The sequence below is a fragment of the Pezoporus flaviventris genome, unplaced genomic scaffold, assembly GCF_033815535.1.
Source record: "Pezoporus flaviventris isolate CSIRO_AGI_PZ_B2104156 unplaced genomic scaffold, CSIRO_AGI_Pfla_v1 ptg000037l, whole genome shotgun sequence".
NCBI classification, from domain to species: Eukaryota; Metazoa; Chordata; class Aves; order Psittaciformes; family Psittacidae; genus Pezoporus; species Pezoporus flaviventris.
This window is the reverse complement of record NW_026892585.1, coordinates 23,512,884-23,532,319: the sequence shown is the minus strand read 5'-3', so window position 1 is coordinate 23,532,319 and position 19,436 is coordinate 23,512,884. Positions and strand designations below refer to the sequence as shown.

The 19,436-nt window shown below is 39.8% G+C and overlaps 1 protein-coding gene across 2 annotated transcripts in view; it reads left to right on the top strand.

Moving 5' to 3' along the window:
• The window catches only part of GADL1 (glutamate decarboxylase like 1), an 83,282-nt gene extending 71,494 nt beyond the window's left edge, over positions 1–11,788 (top strand). For both annotated transcript variants that reach the window (XM_061465008.1, XM_061465009.1), the window contains one exon: positions 10,166–11,788. In XM_061465008.1, coding sequence (XP_061320992.1) covers positions 10,166–10,339 — 174 coding nt within the window. In that variant the 3' untranslated portion in view covers positions 10,340–11,788. The remainder of the gene's footprint in view (positions 1–10,165) is intronic.
• The last annotated feature ends 7,648 nt before the right edge of the window (positions 11,789–19,436 follow it).

The window sequence follows — 19,436 nt, the reverse complement described above, 5'->3', positions numbered from 1 at the left end:
AGCTATTGATCCTATATTTCACTGGATGGACGGGAAAGGGGATCATTTTCTTTCTTAAATGGGGTGTTCAAATCTGACAGCAGCCTTGCTTTTGTGTTAGCAGTCTGGGTAATCCCCTCAGCCTCAGCAATACTGTAAGCACTTTCTGAGAAAGTCGTCATGATGTTTAAAGAGAAACAAAAAACAAAAAAGACAGAAATTATATATAGTTTTGTTAAAATACAAATTTTTCTTTAGAACTGGTTAAACAATATGAATGAATGAAGACACATTACTGTTCTTTAATTCTTACTATAATGCAAACACAGAAGGTGCTGCTACTGCATCAAAAGCAGTGTGAATAGCAAGTCGAAGGAGGTGATCCTGCCCATCTACTCTGCTTTTGTGAGACCTCACCTGGAGTATTGTGTGCAGTTCTGGTGTCCTCAACATAAAAAGGACATGGAACTGTTGGAACAAGTCCAGAGGAGGGCCACGAGGATGATCAGGGGACTGCAGCACCTCCTGTATGAAGATAGGCTGAGAAAGTTGGGGCTGTTCAGCCTGGAGAAGAGAAGCTGCATGAAGACCTCATAGCAGCCTTCCAGTATCTGAAGGGGGCCTGTAGGGATGCTGGGGAGGGACTCTTCGTTAGGAACTGCAGTGATAGGACAAGGGGTAACGGGTTAAAACTGAAACAGGGGAAGTTTAGATTGGATATAAGGAGGACATTCTTTCCTGTGAGGGTGGTGAGGCACTGGAATGGGTTGCCCAGGGAGGTTGTGAATGCTCCATCCCTGGCAGTGTTCAAGGCCAGGTTGGACAGAAACTTGGGTGAGATGGTTTAGTGTGAGGTGTCCCTGCCCATGGCAGGGAGGTTGGAACTAGATGATCTTGAGGTCCTTTCCAACCCTAAGTATGCTATGATTCTATGATTATGCCAGAAGCTGATTTGTGCAAGTTGTAAGTAAGATCTTAATAGCTGGGAATAATTCCAAGTTTCTGAAGTGACATTTCTTTTTCTACACCAGAAGTAAGTAAAGATTTTGAATTTGTGTCACTATATAATATAATCTTCCCATTGTAAAATTCACGTCCCAGCCACAGACATCCACATTGCACTGTGACTTCTTTTTTCCCTCAGTGGAGTAGAACAGAAGCTCATCCCTGTGCATACAAACTCAAAAGGATATTTTTTTTATTAGTTACTCTTGCTTTGAAGGTGACAAGCAATCCTTTCATCCTGGATATAGAAGGTAGCTTGTTTCTGGCAGGGTTGGAAGACTGGCAAACCTAGTCACTGAAATGGGAACTTAACAAATGTTGCACAGAAGAAACTTATGTATGTTATGAAAGCCTTTAAAATAATTGTTTTTATAAAACCAGTAGTGTTCAAGCCTTGTTTAAATAGATCAGAGAACTGGCTTCATATTGTTGCGTACTAGCCTTTGGAGTTTTCTTAATGCCTGCACTTTCCACATGGCTTGTAATAAGACTTCAGTAAACCAACACAGCGATGACAGAAAAATAATAAGAAATCCACATGAATTGTCCTGAAAATCCATATGTGCTCAGATAGAGACACGGGACTGTGCACCTGGAAAAATCTGTTGTTCACAACTGTACATTTTAGCTGTAAGTGAAACCATAAAGATCTTCAGGTGCTGATTCTGTTCTGAGTGCTGTCTGTCTTCACTCTTCCTTTTACCGTCAGTGTAACTTTTACTATTAGCCTTTGTCTGACTGCTATTTTTTTGTTGCCTAAATGACTGGCTAAAGGAGTAATTTAAGGTAATCAAAGTCTAAAGTCATTCTGCCATCCCCTATTAGTCAGATCATTTTCAGTGATTTGTGGGGTTCATTAATGTATCTTCGAGCAAAAAGCAGTGGGTGTGAAGATGATGTACAGCACAGACATGTTGCATACCCCTGAGCTGAAGGTATATGGGCAATGTCAGTATCGGGACAAAAATACTGCCGCATCTGTTCTCCTTTGATATGTTAGTTGCTCTGAAGAATGTGGAAGTGGTTACTGCTCTTTTGACAAATGCGCTTATTTCTCCTTTTGTTGCCTGGTGTGGCACAAGGGAAAAACTGGCGCAATAGTGTATGGCCATAATTTATTAGTGGTTTAGGGATGTGGGCCCAGAACAAATCCTAGACAGAAGAAAAACATGTTTGGGTTTTCCAAAATGTGTTGGCTACAGGAACAAAGCAGTGATTGGATGTGCAAATATTTGCTATTGCGATTGTCCCGGCTGGGGTGACAGCTGACAAATAGTCTGAGTTTGTTTTTAATTATCACCAAAAGGAAAAAAGCCTGTTGTTTTAAAGCCAACAACTGATGTTGCAGCAAAAGGCAAGAAAAGATATTTAACAGTGGAGGATATACTTTCTCAGTGTTATAACATGTTGAAAGCACTATTACATCCACGTATTTATAGTATTTACCTAGTTTTATATTACAACCAACCAAGCAAAGTGTTTCGTTCACTTGTATTGTGTCCAGTGATCGATACTAAAATGTCAGCTATTGCTCTTACTTAATACTGATACCATTGATATCAAACTTTTCTTCTGCAGTCACACTAGGAAATGCTGCAGATACTTTGTGACTGATGTTTGAGACCTATTTGACACAGAAATTACTTAATATGCATCATAATACAGTACAGAGCACCCATGAGGGTATCTGGGCTAATCGCAATAGATAGAATTGTAGAATCTCAGAATTGGTTAGGTTGGAAAAGAGCTTAAAGATCATAAAGTCCGACCATTAATTCAGCACTGCCAACTCCACTACTGAACCATGCCTGTAAGTGCCACATCTACAAGTCTCTTAAATACCTTCAGAGGTGGCGACTCAACCACTTCCCTGGACAGCTTGACCCAATGCTCAACAACTCTTTTGGTGAAGATTTTTTCACAATATCCAATCAAAACCTCCCCTGGTGCAATTTGAGTTCACTTCCTCTTGTCCTATTGCTTATTACTTGGGAGAAGAGACCAACACACACCAGTGTATGATGCATGAACACATAGATGCTTCACTGCCCTGAAGGATTACATATCTCTTGTAAAGGGAAAGAGAAATGTGTTACCAGATAGGGCTTTGAGCAACCTGGTCTAGTGGAAGGTGTCCCTACCTGTGGAGGGGGGTTGGAACCAGGTGATCTTTAAAGGTCCAAACAGGCTCTGGTGGGGTTAGGGACCAGTCCTATTTGAGTCTGTATTCAGTATTTAAATCATTGTGCTATCATTTAAGCAAGGTAAGAAACAATGTTGTGAAGACACACTGAAATTAATAGCTCACATGTCAAAATTTAAAACTGAGTCAAAATACTTCATTAATGAGGTTTTGTTTACGCTTTTTTGATGGCAATTGATGTACAATACTTGTTTCCTTATTAACATACATGAATCCAAACTGGTCAGTTCTTGCAGGAAGCATAACTTCACAGATTTCAAAAAGGCAGTAAGTTGGTTTTTTTTTTTAAGTAAAAGTCATGAACTTCCAGATGAAAATTTGCCCTTTATGGGGGAGCCAAGATAGACTTTTGTGCTCAGATGGGAGAGTATATACTTGTCTTCCATTGCAAAGAATGGTTGAGGAAAGAACACAAAATGTGGTTTCCATTTTTGTGAAATCATGAGAATGTGATCTTTCCACTTCGTCAAAAGGGCGACTTTCTTTGTGTTCTAGCTACAAATCTGCAGCCAGTTTCTAGTGCAGGATTCAGTGCCTTGGAAAATTTCATCAAGGCTGTATTTGAGGAAGAGAAGTAGTTGGAGCTGCTAATATGCTCCTGTCCTTCCAACACTGTCTAGTCTGCTTTTGTGGATCCCTAGAAAGGTTATTGATTTACTGCGAGTGTAGCTTTCTCTAGTAAAAGCTGAAGGCTATTTGCAAACTGCCACCTGAAGCAGACACATACGGAGGAAATTTAGATAATTGCATTTTGCTTCCACTGAAGTCCATGGCAATTCTGAAATTAATTTCAGGAGGAGCAGAATGGGGTCTGGTGACTGGGAGTCATTGCTGCCAGCAGCTGGAATGACTCTTGAGCTTTGTGTTGCATAGATCCTCAGTGACCTGGGAACTGTTCAAAATATATGGAAAAATGTTTCTGATAGCCTTTGCCAGTATTAACACCAGCTTTTACAGGCATTCTGACTTTGTAGTACTTGCTGGGCTAGCACATTTAGAGTCATCCACACTACTTGAAGCTGTTCATAAGGGATTTCCAGCCAAATTTGCCAACAAAAGAGGCAGTCTCATGAATTTTTTCATACGTTGTCTTTTCTGAGTGCCAAAACATTCTAAAGATATTTCAGTTGACCAGTGTCAGCACTTCTGATGCCACATATTATGTTCAAATAATGGAGCTTTTGGTTTGGCCATTGAGTTAAGAAACTGGAAGCAATTCTTGGTTTTAGTTGACCAGAATTTTTTGTTTTCAGACAAGCTAAAATGAAGCAGTTCACTCCATGTTGGTTTCCTTAGTCCTTTTCTACTGTCTGTGATAAAAATGGGTCTATTTTCAGTCGAATTCAATTTTTAACTGAAAACAGTGTTTTGAAACAAATACTCAAAATATTTTTGTTTCAAAAATTTAGAAAACCTTCAGCCTGTTCTGTTTATTCTTCTGGTTTATGCTATTTTTTCACTTGTGCTCTTTGTGAAATTAGCAATCCCCCCCCCACACCCCCCAACAATATAGTTTCATAAATTCATTGTTTAGCAGAATATTTTTACAAAGCATTGTTATTGATTTGCAGCTCATTCATGTTGCCTTAGTTTTTAAATACAAAATTGACAGAATGTTGCTTTTAAAGAATAATGCCTCTAGCCTACAGTTTGGAAAAGCTGTTATGGCATGTCAACATCTGATATAACTAGACTAACACAACTAGAGTCTGTGAGAATGACAGCAGTACAAATAACATTCAGGTAACAGAGGTACAGTGTCAGAGGCATAGAAAATCACTTGTGATAGGACAGTTTGAAAATACTGGATTAGGTCTAAAATCAGATCCCTTACAGATTAGGGGAGGGCACAGAGAAAAAAAAAATGTAACCAAGATTGGACATAGTCTTCCATTATCAGCAAGCTATTCTGTAGTTGTCCAATCTGAGCTTTCTTGCACTTCCAGCATATCTATTAATTGCAATTGTTAGAGACAATATTAGAGCAGAAAAATCAGAGGTAAATTAAAACCAGTAGGTGCTTATTTCTTTATTTCAGCAAGAGCAACAAAGTAGCATATTTGTTAGGAAATTCTGCTATTCTTTAGGAAAACTTATTTGGCTATCCATACTCAGCAGCATTAGTGCAGCTGGGTGTTCAGTGGATTTACCTCATATGAATGGAAGAGCTACATTATTCTTTTCTGTCCCTTCTCATGAGAAAACATCAGCTATTTTGGTCTATGTATAGGACTCAAACTATAGGCTGGTAATACTGGGGTATGTATTTTAGAAGTTAATGGGATTGTGTGGTTTGAAATAGCTAGGCACCTGGCTATCTTTTTTTTTTTTTTTTTTTTGTAGTTAGAATAAACTTTTACAAACCAATTCTTATTTCAAATGTTCAACTGGAAGCAGCTTACAGTAGATGAATTCCAAAGCATGATGCCATGCTGTGGGGTGGGAACATCACCTATTTAACAGAGCTGCTCTGGAGATTTCACTTTACACAAGAAACTCATGTCTAGGAAATTGTTCTTTGCTTAAAAAACAGGCTTAAAAACAGCTTTACCGCTGTGAGAATGGTTTTGGAGGCCTTGCTAGCTGGAAGAAGAAGAAATCTCAATTTGGTGGTTCAGCAAGTCCTCTGAAAAGATTTTAATGGTTAAGTTGGAAACTAGCTCTTGGAAACACTAGGTACATGCTGCTTCTGATGAGAATGTGCCTAACTCTATTGATGAGTCAGTCTTTAACAGTGTTTGCTGAAGTGTGCTATGTGGTCACAGCCTGACCTTCATGGAAATTCTTGAAGTGTTGGAGGAATTTGTGTTGAATGCCATTGACCAGTCTGCTGGGGAGCGGAGTGCTTTTTAAGGTATTGCCTGTAGTATGATTGTGCAGAATCACTCTTCTCAAGGATACTTGAGCCATGGAGAGAGAGACTGCTTTCCTGATCCTCCCGGTGCACTGGGTACTTATCTGTTCAAGCTGCCTCGTTATCACATTGCTGTGTGTGTACTTGCTGGTAAGGAACATTGATATCTTCCATGTGAATATATCTGAGGGTCAGCTGTGGTCTAAACTCTTGACAGAAACAGCTTAAACTTTAGGGCTAAAACTTTCTGTTGTTTGTAGTGTGGCTGAGTGCTGGCTGAGAGTGGGAGAAGAGTCACCTGTCACCCAGGTAGATGGAGAAGGAGCTAAACTACTATTTAATTTTTGCTCTAGTTTAAAAACCTCTGCTATTAATAGTAAGGGAAAGATGAGATTATACAGCCTTTGTGTAGATCTGAATGGGGAGACTGTGATGCACCCATCAGTCCTCAGGTAAAGCCATTCCCTGGGCTTCTGGTTGCACAATGCAGATCTGTGGCAGCCTTCCATGCATTGCACCTTCTCCCCACCTTCCTAGGTGGAAGGAGGGCATGTCTGATAGGTAATATGCTCCTGTAGTGAGTGTTTTAAATAATCTTCAGGATGGATTGTCAGGGGAGGCCAGAGGTAGGAAGGAAGAGAAGGGAGCAAAGGCAGGAAGATGATTTCAGTTTTAGGATACATTACGCTTAAAATTCTGAGGCTGCTCCACTGACAGGCCAATAAAGAATTAGATGTACAATTTGAAGTAAGTCCTGCGGTAGAATAATTGGACTGGTGAAGCAATCTCACTCTCACTAAATTGCTTTCCAGGGAGCCTATACTGAATGGAGCTGCTCATCTCTTTCTGATATTTGAGCATCCTCAGGTCTCATTGACTTCAGTGGGAATTAACCTAATTGAACTCCTCAATAGACAAATTCTTTACATTCTAATTTTTCTGCTGCCTTTACATTCAGTTTGCCATCATACGCTGTGCTCCTCAAGTCCAAGCCTTAGCATGCATGTGTTATTTAATGGCTCTTGAATGAAATGTGCTTAAGTATTTGTGCATGTATTCTGTTCCTTACTGCTTTCTGTGGAGATAGTTCTGTTACACTGCATCATGTTAGCAATCAAAACATGCAAAATGCTTACTGGAAAATCTTTCAAAAAATAATCCAGTCAAAATCTCAAATGAGAGTTTAATGTTTTGTTACTTTTTAAGTAGGAAGTGTTTATTTTGCCTTTGCAAAAGGAAGAATGCTCTTCAAATTAAGAGGACAAATTCATTAGCATGGAGGGTAAATTTGGTAATAAATGAGGTAGTAAAAGTGATATTTTTCTACCTTTCCTTTCCATGAGAGAAGACCTACTGAAATGTAGTACATTTACAGTCCTCAAATTACTGAAGCTCTAAATGTTTTTGCCTCCACTGTGCTACTCCACATTTTGTTGGCCTCCATTTGTGCTCCATTGCTGGCCTCCGTTTGTGCTACTGCACATTTTGGGATAATGGATTGTGGAGCACTGTGTGTTGAGAAGAAGACAATCAGTAGTGTGATGAAAAAGATGAAATAACTCTGGTGGAACATCAGTAAAGCCTAAAAGTTTCCATAGGGATTTGAATGTTAAAGAAGAGCTTGAGAAACTGTATTAAGAAAAGTTTGCTTTTCCCTTTGTGCTTGTAGTGTCTTTAATCCATAAGCAGAAGTTGCTTGGAGGTCCTTGTCAAGTACAGGGGTGGAGGTATTTTTTCTTTTCACATGTATATGGTGCCTAACAAAATGCCTCCTGGGTGCAGTGTCTTCTGAGAATTGTCACAGTGTCACTGCTGTCAGGCCATAGCTGGCTTGAATAAAAATGGAAGAGCAGAGCTCTTAATAACCTTGTGTGCTGTTAAAGGGCTCAACACATGCAAACTGTAGGAGAAGTAGGAGAATTTTTATCATGCCAGAATTATTCCTTATTTAAGAGAGTGTGTGTTGCAGGTCTGTACACGAGTGTGCATGACCAGCAGCATTGCCAGACAAGTCTTCCAATTTGGCTTCACCACTGGCAAATTGTGCAAGAACAATTATAAGGCCCAGATTTTGCTCCAGCGTTAGCGCTGCTCAGTGCTGCATTCAGTGGTTTGTTGGGATGCAGTTTGGAATATTTGGTCTGCAGTGGAGAGGATTGTTTGCTTCGTACATACTTTTCAGGGTATGAAAAGGCGTCTCTGTTATGCAAAATAGCTGCCATCTCTATCCAAGCAGAAATGAAGTGGTTTGTTAGTGGGCTTTTTTGTTTGTTCCTTTTGTCTTGTTTTTTCTTGAGTATGGACTAAATGAAGTTAGTCTGAAGTAATTCTGAGCTATAAAACAAGAAAACTGAGAAATCCTTGAATCATTTGCTAGGCAGACAGAAACCCAGGTGGGTAATGGTACAGGGATATATTTGATGACTTCTGTTTTTAAATGATGTGTTGCAGATACGCAGCAGAATTGTGTTTTCGTTGGTAGCTTTCATTAGGATCTTTATGCAGGAGGCACACCTGGAGCTCCACATTAGATTTTATGGGAAAAGGTGCTATTGAATGTATCACAGTAGGTATCACAGTATGCCTCTTAACATTTCTTTTGTAATTCTGAGTGTTCCTGTCCTTATTATTAACTTCTTGTATTCCAAATGTTTATCAGAACTACTTTTGCAACTTATTTCTCAATTTATGCTTGCACCAATATGCAAACCCACAAATTCTGATTGCACATTGCAGTATGAAAGGATATTAATTGCTTTAATGTGCATACTTCATACTGATGTCACACTCTGGACTTCATTAGAATTCTGACTCCATCACTCTCATATTTAAAAAACAAACACTAAATAAACCACATAGCTTCATCACAAAGACAAACCATAATCAGACAGGCAGATTAAATTAGAGCCATAAACCCTTCTCTGAATTCAATGTACATTTTGAAACAATGATAATTTAGGTATCTTCCACTAAATATGGGAAAGTTCAGCTGTTAGTGTTGAAAACCTTAGCTGTTTCTATCTAAGCAAAATGTATGGGACTTGCCTACTAAAATATGCCATGTAAAAATAAAGCTATTTAGGTAAGGTTGGCATCGTCATTTTTCTTTTGCAGATCAGGTGGAAGTTTCTGACACTAACTTTTAGAGCTGAAATAAATTAGTGTAGAAACCAAGGTTAGGTGATATAGCTATTTGTTTATTTCAAAGTCAAACTGTCACAAAAGGAAGAAAAGGAACCCACTGTTCTGAAATACTCTGGTGTTATTAGCAATATATTAAAATGGAATACATTTTTAAAAATGCTATCTCTGTCAAAATGCTTACTGATGTTGAATTCTGTCTTCCAAGGAATAGCTATTTAATCCAGCGATGCATTTAAGCTAATGACTAATTTCAAGGATGGGAATGCCAAACTACACACATACTTAAAGTTAAGCACAAAATTAATTGAACAAGGTTAAAAGCCCTGCTGGGATGAGATAGAGTGTTCAGCTATAGGGACCTGACTCTGCTAGTCTTAGTCATCTTTTTTTTCTGCAGTGAGACACCTATGAGATTTCATCCCACTCAATACAAGAGTGGTTTATGCTACTTATGTCTTCAATCTAAGAGATGAAATCTTAAGCTCCAGGCCTTTTCCCTTAATATTGCATCACACTGACTTCTTTGGGAGCTTAAGTTTCACAGGGAGCATGTCCTCCAAGGACAGCTGCTTTGCAGATGTGGTGGGAGAAGGGCCATCAAGGATGAATAGTCAGGCTTAGCCTAGTTAGCACAAGGGGAGAAAGCATGCCTTTAGCTAGCTGCAGTTGATGTCCTTCCTGTGTTCAAAACTATGATCTAAATCAGGAAGACTAGGGACCTTAACCCAAGATTTTCCATGCCACAGATTAATGCTTTGAGCAGCAGGCTTCTGAGGGGTTTAGATATTGTTCTGATCCTGAGGTTCTTCTGGTATAGTCTCCCTCTAAACCTGCAGGTCTGAGCTTTTCTGTTTCTTGGGGCAGGCAATGGGAAGGCAGGCAAGATACCTCAAAAAAACTTTATGTCACAAAATACAGTTCTTGCCCAAATCTGCTGTATTTCTAAGTGTGACATCAAGCCTTTTTGTCTCTACTTTCAGGTTGCTCCTATAATTAAAGAAAGGATGATGAAGAAGGGCAGCATGATGCTTGGGTACCAGCCTCACCAAGGGAAAGTCAACTTCTTCCGTCAAGTGGTGATCAGCCCGCAAGTTAGTCGAGAGGACATGGACTTCCTCCTGGATGAAATTGAACTGCTTGCTAAGGACTTGTAGCTGTAGCTCCACAGCACCAGGTGCTGCTCACATGTAATATTTATGGAGAGAGAATTGGAGCAGCATTCTGGTACTATTTTGTGAGAAGTAGTGAAAAAATTGCCGTATATTTTGGAAACTATAATTTTACAGAGTGATATTGAGAGCTTTGCAGGTAGAACACCCTTTCCCAGGAAAGTATTTGCTGATGGGGGCTGAAAGTGGCTGGAACAGGCCGGTGCTTGCAGCACCCCTGCTGCCGTTCTGGGAAGTGTTTCCTCAGGAAGGGAGCACTTCTGAAAATTGTGTCTATGTCCCAGAGAGGGCAGCTATTTATGGGGTCCCTATTCACAGTGTAGCTCAAACTGTTCTCTCACATACATGAGCAATCCTCCTCTGAAGTAACTGTTAGGAGTGAATTTAGCTCACTGAGGGTAGAGGTCTGGTTGGTAATCACACTGATAAGGCTTGAAATTGTGGACTTACAGGAAGAGTACTTCAAGGGCTCTAACTGGATGGCTTGCTGAGATTTTCTGTTGTGAGCACAGGCAGACAGTAGAATAGGCCTTGGTGGGGTTGTGCAGTCGCCATCCCAGGATGTCAGCAGGACCCCCCTGCATGAAGCCCCAGGCAACCAATGTTGACCCTGCTTTGAAGAGATTGAACTAGATGACCTATTAAGGTCCCTTCCAACCTACAGGATTTTGTGATTCTATGAAATACAATCATTGGGCCCACTCAGTGTTTGCCAGTGTTTCCCAACCAAAATATCACCCCCACTTTAACAGAGCTGTGAATATTGGAATAGCACTTAGAAATTCTTGATCTTTTTGTTAACAGGAGTTACCTATCATTTCTGAACTGCTATTCACTTTGCTCTATTTTTAAAGTGTAAAGATTTATATTGCAGCTTTTAGATGCACTTTAAAATTATAACAGAGAAAAAAGAATATTCACCTGAAAGATACATTTTTAATGCATGTTGACTATATATTAAGAACATAGCAAAATTACTTCCTTGTCATTGTCTGTTTGTATTTTCCTACAGATTTGGAATGACTTGATCTTATGTTATCATGTATAATTTATACTTTGACACTGAAATTAACGTGTTGATGATCAGAGAAGGCCTGCCTGTAATTTTATAATATGAACAGCTTGAACATGGTTTGGTTAATCCTAAATTGCAAAATTAAGTTCTAAACTTCATGTTAAGAATTACGGTATACTTTGGATCTGTTTTTATTCTATAAAAAGGTCCATTTTATAAAGGTAGAAATTTATTTCTTGGGGTGAAGTTCTTGCAGCAAACTAATGAAAATAACCATGTCTCGCACCTTGTAATCAACACCTATTTAACTTTAATGATTTGGTATTTGTTTCTTATTCTGTATCTGGGGTAGCACTGACCAATATGAACCTTTCTAGTATGATGTTTTCTATCCTGCTGAAAGATGCCTTTAAACACAATGCTTTCTTGTTTTCATTTGATACATTCTGCTAAGATCCAGCATTGCATGAAATTCGTACTTCCAATCCCCAGGATGTTGGAGTGGAAAATTTAACAAGGTCATGATAACCAAAAAGGTCATGGTGTCAGAGCAATAGATAGGAGCAAGAGTCACTCTGTAGCACTTGGCAGATGCCTTTAACAGTGTCCTGGAAATTAATATTCTTGTGCTATTATAGTGATCCACTGGACTTTAAGCCAAAACCCATATTGATACTAATATGAAAATTAGTACCACAGTGTGGCCCCAGCCTTTGCCTCGTAACACCCACAGATCACTGTATCATTTATTGCCTTATGCATCTGGCTACACCACCTATCATGATTGGAACTAAATTAAGGGCTGTTGGGCTTATTTATCCTCCCAGCTGGGCCGAATGGAGTGCAGAACACACAAGGCAGGCCCTTTCTCCTTCTCCTTTTTGACCTTGAAGTGCAGGACAGAATACAGTGGCAGGATGTTTTGCTTATTGTCCAGATTCTTGGTGAGTACTGGATGTTTTGCTGATTCATGGGGAGGTATGTCATTTCCCATCAGCTAAGAATTTGGTCTGTGGTGTGTTGTGACACCACTACTATAAAAAAAAGAGTGTTATTGCCTTGTTTCTCTTTATGTTAGTATGTTTCTTTATTTCCAGACACTGTGACGCTTATGTCAGGCTGAAGTAGCACGGTTGCTTGCTGTAGCAGTAGTGGCTATAATGTATATAAATGAGAGCAAAATGGAACTTTTTTAATGTTTGAAGAAAATGAGTCTCTGATCAACATGTACACTGATTTCTTCAAAGGTGTAGGTTAACCTTCCACTGTGATGTGAGTTCCTTATCTAATCTCCGTGTATTTTCTATTATATCTGACCCTTTATGACATCCGAGGTGTGCTATATGATGGTCTCATTTCAGGACTAATGTCATTTTCTCATAGTTGCCTATTTAGGACCAGTGTGTGCAAAATGTCTATTTTGTAGCTGGTGATTTTAATAAAAAGTAAAGTAAATGACACCTTATAAATACAGGCTATGTTTGTCATTTGTCAATCAAAACCTGCAGAGATATGTATAAAGAAGGAGCCTACAGGCACTAGAGATAGAGATACAACAGACTGCCAGCACAGTTATAAAATATGAAACATATTTAACCCTGCTTCAGAATGTGGTTTACTGGTGTGCTGTGCCTATATCATCTTCAATAAACATCTTGGATGAAAATATGTCTCACAATTTATCTTGCTTTCAAGTGGAGAAGCTAAATTGTCTTTGCAGAAGTCGGAATTTTATTTATTTTTTTGCTTTTCTAGTTAGAAAGGATTGGCCCATGAGATCCTTCTAGTTACTGATAAACACCATGGATGCTCAGGATGCTAAAACAAGTTCTGGAATTAGTGAGATGCAGGTATAAATCAGTGTAAGCTGATCAGTTGGCTGTTTGTTATTTCTGGTGTCTACTTCTAATCTTTTTCAATAGGAAACGAAGGGAAATATTTAGACAGAAAGGATACTGAGGCAGTTTTTGCTCTTAGTTTTGTGAATGCATCTTTTGAGAACTTCGGGTATTTTGTGCTGAGTCCATATGCAAAATCATTCACACAAATTATTGTGCCTGGATCAGGTCATCTTTGTCTCAGGACTTCTAATAGTATTTTGTGTGATAGATTAATACTAGAGTTTTGTTATGTATGATTTTAGTGCTTTTAACTCACATTGATTTAACTGGATTGGGCCCTGGGTTTTATCTCTGGGGTCTTTCATTTTAGCACCAGCAGTTTGGCACTCAAAACATCTCAGTTTATGTACTCAAGGTTTGGGGCCTAGAAATTCAGATTTATCTTTATTTCTGTGAAACTGAATTAAAATGTATTTTTATTTTATCCTTTCATGGTGCATTAAGGTGCTTTTCTAATATCATTTGACCCTTAAAGGATGAGAAATGTCCTTTAAGAAAAGCCTGGTAGAATTGGTAGGGTTACATTCCAGAATGCCAGGTAAGAGCACATAAAAACCTCTTATGTGCATCAGGCTTCCTTATACACACAGATCACAGCATTAGTTCATGCTCAGATAATCTTTAAGTCTTTGGGTAGGATTATTTGGCTTACAAAACTGATCTAAAATGTTGAAGACAGAAGAGAATAATTCAGAAATATGAAATGCTAGGTCTGATTTCTCCTATTATGTCACATACGAGCAATACAACAAGCCAAAAGTAAGCTGAAAGTGTCAGTTAAGTCCCCCATTTTCAACAGTGCTAAATCTGCCCAGCCTCTCTTCCCTGTTGTGTACTTCCATAGGCTTTCCACATGGGAATGAAGCATGTTCATCCTGGAAATTTGCTGTAGGTAAGGCCCACTCACACACCTGCCCTCCTTCCTGTGGCATAATTGGTAAATACTGATAAATCATTTCAGCTTATAAACACTGTGTCTGTTACACTGTCGTGGTTTAAACCCTAGCCAGACAGCTTGTTCACTCACTCCCAGTGAGTGGTGCTGGGCTGAGGAATCGAGCCCCCCCCACCCCCCCGGGGCTCTCCCCTTCCCCGCTCCTGGAGGAACGGGGAGGAGGATCGAAAGGGTGCAACTCCCACGGGTTGAGACAAGAACAGTCCAGCAACCAATGTACAACACAGATCACCACCGCTACCACCACCAACGACAACAATGATAAGAGAAAATAACAAGGGAAGAGAATACAATACCACCGGCCAAGAAACGAGTCCCACCCAGAAGCCTGTGTCCTTCCGGGTAACTCCCAGTTACCCCGCACCCCGGGCATGACGTGCTGTGGTATGGAATACCTCTTTGTCTAGCCTGGGTCAGGGGCCCCGTCTCTGCTTCCTCCCGGCTTCCCCTCCTCCCTGGCAGAGCATGAGCCTCACAAAGTCCTTGGTCAGGGTAAACATCACTTAGCAACAACCGAAAACATCGGTATCGCCAGCACTGTTCCCAGGCTGGAAGTCAAAACACAGCACTGCACCAGCTACCACGAAGGAGAAACATGCTAAACACTAACTGCTACATATTGCCACTGTTGTAACAGTGAAATAATGCAATTGCATGCATTAATTATGCCTTAATTGCACATGCTAATTGCAGGTTAGATGCAATCAAAGCAGCACTGCCTGGCAAATCCACTGTACAAACTACAGGAAACCCTGGTGGAGGGGTTTTCTTTCTTTAAATTGAATCTAGTCTCCCACAATTACATGTTTTTGCTTCAGCTGTACAATTAGATGTTATTACTCTAATTTTGTAACTACACAATAATCAACCAAAAATTACTTTCAGAAGCAAAACAAAATAAGGAAATTTGCACAACAAGAGGTACAATAAAGAGAACATCAAAAGTTTCAAGGAAAACCCACAGGTGGAAACAATGTCATGCAAATGATTAACCTCTGCTAAATCTCATGTATGTGAATGCGCCACATGGCTGTGCTGCAGGAGTGGAGTGGTGAAGCAGTAGCAGTCATGGAGTCATCAAAGGGCTTGTGTATACCTTGACACCCAAGCAATCTGCCCCAAAATAGTACAATTCATCCGCTAATCCTAGACAAGCCCTTTCAGAAGACAGGAGTCTTTGTAGTACAGTAACAAGGATTGTGCCTATCAGAGTAAAGTCTGTTTTAAAGCAGTCTCAATAATAAAAGGGATACTGAAAATGTAATCTCAAAAGAGTCCAACCGAGATGACCACTTGAAGTCTTAGCAGCACATGTGCAATTAATCACATTTTAAAAATTAATTTACAAAAAAAAACCACTAAAATCTTTATTTTTGAAGGATAGAGGCAAATAATAGAAAGAGAAGGACATGGACCCTAATAATTTTGTCAAACTGTCAAAGTTTGTTCTGTTTTGATGAAGTAATTTCATTCTTGTTAGTAATTCAGAAAATGTTAATTTCTACAGAGCTATTTAAAAAAGGAGTGTATGATGAAAGCAACTGTCATGAAATTGCAGAGGCCTGTAGAAATGACATTTGTATTTGGAACTGTGCAGTCTATATTGTCCTCTGCACCACACTGTTTCCCAAGAAACTTTCACCCAGCTTGTCGTTTTGGGAAGTGACTTCTTAAATCTGGCAAGCCTTGGCACTGGCATCCTGCTCCTTTCATGACAAGGTGATAAAGATTTTTACTCTTGCTCCATCTCTGTGCCCTCTCCCATTCCAGGACATTTTTCCAGAGAGAGATATTCAGTATTTGGCACTATAGGAAAATGTCAGAGTAGCAGGAAGGGGAAGACTGAAAGCTGAAACAAAAGCAGCACTCAGTTTTGCACCTTGAAGTGGCATTTTGCCTTCTCTTTCTCAGCAATGGGTTTGTCTAGATGCTTAGCTGATGATCACTCACGGTTCCTATCAGAACCGTGGCAACACCAAGATCATGACTTTATTGTGCCCTGGATAGTGTGCTTGGCCTTGGGAAACTAAATAAGACAAAGGGTGGGAGAAAGAAATATAAGTTCTCCTGTTTTACAAAAGAATTATGCACAAAGAGCTTAAAACTTCCAGTTTTTTTTGGTGAAAACTTACACTATGGTTTATAAAAAAATCTGTTGAAAGAGCAGAGCGAGATGGTGCTAACCAGAGACCTTTCTGGAAAAAATATTTTCTAAGCTGGACTGTTGCAGTATTTGATGTGGTGTTGTTTGGGGAAACCTACGTAAGATGGGAAGCAGGACATAAAAGTACAAGGCAAGTAGGACTAGCTAGTGAAAGATGAAAACAAGTGCTGGTGCAAAGAAGATACCGCTCAAATGCTGGTACTGATTCTGGGCTACTCTAGCTTCATACTATCATTGCTAACCATTTCAGAAAGATCAGATGTATGTTTATGAAATTTGCTGAGGAAGCTATGTTGGGAGTTTTAGATAGTCACAAAAAGTGCAAAATCGCTGGGGACTTGCAAAACACAGCAAAAACTTTTTGGTTAGAGGTGGGATGTACTAATCTCTTGGGAAACAGAAAATTGTGGGGATACGTATAATGATGGCATAATTAGCAGTGTATGAACTAAACCTAAATGCCGTATAAATAAAGTCAGCCAGCCAAAAAATTCGATGGTAAACATTAAAGCAGATCTAGCCTCTTATCAGGATCATAGCACCAAGAAAACCCTAGCTTGGCAGCAGACTCGGTGACTGGTCCAGGCCTCTGTCACCCAGTTCTGTTGCCTCAAGCTGTGAGCAGCGAACAGTGAGAATATTAATTAGTGTTACAGAGCCAAAGGGTAGCACTGCCTTGTCGTGTGCTCCATCTACTGGTGTGTCCTCTGGTAACCAGTCTGTGCCAAACGTAGGATGTTTCTCCTGGACGCCTCACATGTGGCAGAGGAGGGAATTTGAACTAAAATATCTTGGGATTTTTCAGACAAAAATGCTTTGTCAGAAAAAGGTGCTTTGTTTTAAGCAGTCTTCCTGTGAAAACATTTGGTTTCAACTGACTTTAGGGAAATACATGCAGACCTGTGATCATTTCTTCTCATCTTGCTTAATAGTGACGGGAATATGTTTCCATGCAGTGTAACCCATGACGACACTGCATATTTGGAGCTTCCAAGCTGAGCAGTGGGGAGCTCAGGGTGCCAGGAAAAATGAGCCTCTCAGCAGAGCAGCAATTCCTTAAGCTTGCTCTTTACCAAGGTTAAAAATGGAGCCAGGTGCATGCAAGACATTTTAAAGCTGTATGACCTCAGAGTGCTGAGTTTCCAGGCTTGAGTATATTCTGAAGCAATCCAAATGCCTGTTTTTTAAATATTTTCCCTTCCATGAGAAACATGGATGTTCTGTGGTGAGTTGCAAAAGGATTGTATTCTGCCCCCATGACCCAGCGCATTTTGGAATTTCCCATTGAACTAGATTTCCAGCTTCTTCAGCACCCTGAACACAAACCTTTGGAGACACAAACTCAACACAGAACTGCAACCCTTGTGGCAGGAAAGGATCTTAAGATGTCACCAAAGTGCTAGGACCTCCATTCTGCTACAGGATCAGTTATACCAGAGAACTGGTGTCTCACCTTTGTCTAGTCTTGCTGGACATCCTGCAGCCTTCCCATAAGGTTTTCTTAATGTATTATCTAAACGTTCTCTGCTGCGCTTGATATTCACCACAATTAGGTCCAACACATTTTTCCTCTTTGCAACGTCTCAATGTTCAAAGATTATTATCTTATTGGCCCTCAGTTATCTTCTTTTCTAGTCCTGCATTGCAGTAATTGCTCCCACATTTCCTCAGAGATCATGTATGAAAGTTTTATTATTCTGCTGCTCAAAACAAGACAGAGCAAGGCAGACCCTTACCAGATTTTAAAAGAGAGGCAGGCTCACTTTGTATCTCTCTCAGCTGCCACTGCTGTTTATGCATCACAGTGTGGTGGTCACCCTCTTTTATAAATAACAGGAAGACGCTATTGACTCTTGTCAGGTTTGTGATCTACTCTGAGCACTACAGCTTCTTTGGTCAGCTGCTCTACATGTATTTTCCCCATTAGATAGCTAAATGCTTAATTACTCCTTTGTAAGTGTTCCTACTAAAGAGGATCATGTTTTCTCAAAACATTCATTCAAACTGTCAAGAACAATTTGAATTGTCAGTCCATCTTGCAGCCCACTTGCAGCCTCTCACAGCATGATACAATTTTCAGGTTTAATAAATACCTGTTTTTTTGTCCATCACCTAGGCTATTATTTAAAATACTGAATAGGAGTTAGACTCAGGTTGCTATGGCACACACTCAATGCCTCCTAGGGATCTCCATTGTAACGGTTATCTCTTCCAAGCCAGCTTTGCAGCCCCTCTGTACTTGAATTTAGGAAATATTTTCGTAGTTTGCTAACAAGAATATCACTTGAGGTGATGTCAAAAGCCTTTCTAAGCTCAAGACACAATGATGTGTACTGTATCTATCTTCTCAATTTTATAAGAGGTACTATTCTTTATGAAAAAATAACCAACAATGGTGAGTCCATGTTGACTGCTACCCTCTTCTCATTGTTTTCTGGTTGTCTTCAAATAGTTGAAGGGTGCTGAAAGGCCTGTCTGGGCCATATGACTGATCGACTGCAGGCAAATAGGGGTCTAGGAAGGGGAAGATGAGGGAGCATCAAACTCTTGCCTTGATACAGAGCCATGATGTGGCTGGGATGTGAATTTAGATTTGGGGCTGGACACATACTCCCATTTTATGCAGGAGAGTCAGAGTAGTCAAAAACAAGCACAAGTGGGAGAATTTCATTTAGATCAGTCAGGCTGAAACAATATAATATACTAAGTGTTTTCCACTTTTTTTCTTATCCCATGCTAGTTTGAGAATTAATCTTTTGTTGTCTGATTGTAGCTAGAGAGAAGATTAATGCAACCAAACAAGTACTAAACATTTTGGCCTTTCCAGCCATTTTTTTTTTTTTCTCCCATAGTTTTCTTCACAAAAAATACCCTTAGTATTTAGTTTGCTGGGTTTCTTTAGACCTGGAAGACAAAGACATCGCTCTGATTTTGGATTATTGAGCCTGATGAGGCAATCATGTAGAAGATACTTGCGTAAGATATTTTCAAAGAAGATCTCCTCCCCCTGCCCAGTTAGGAGCCCTTCCCACATAATTATTATCTTA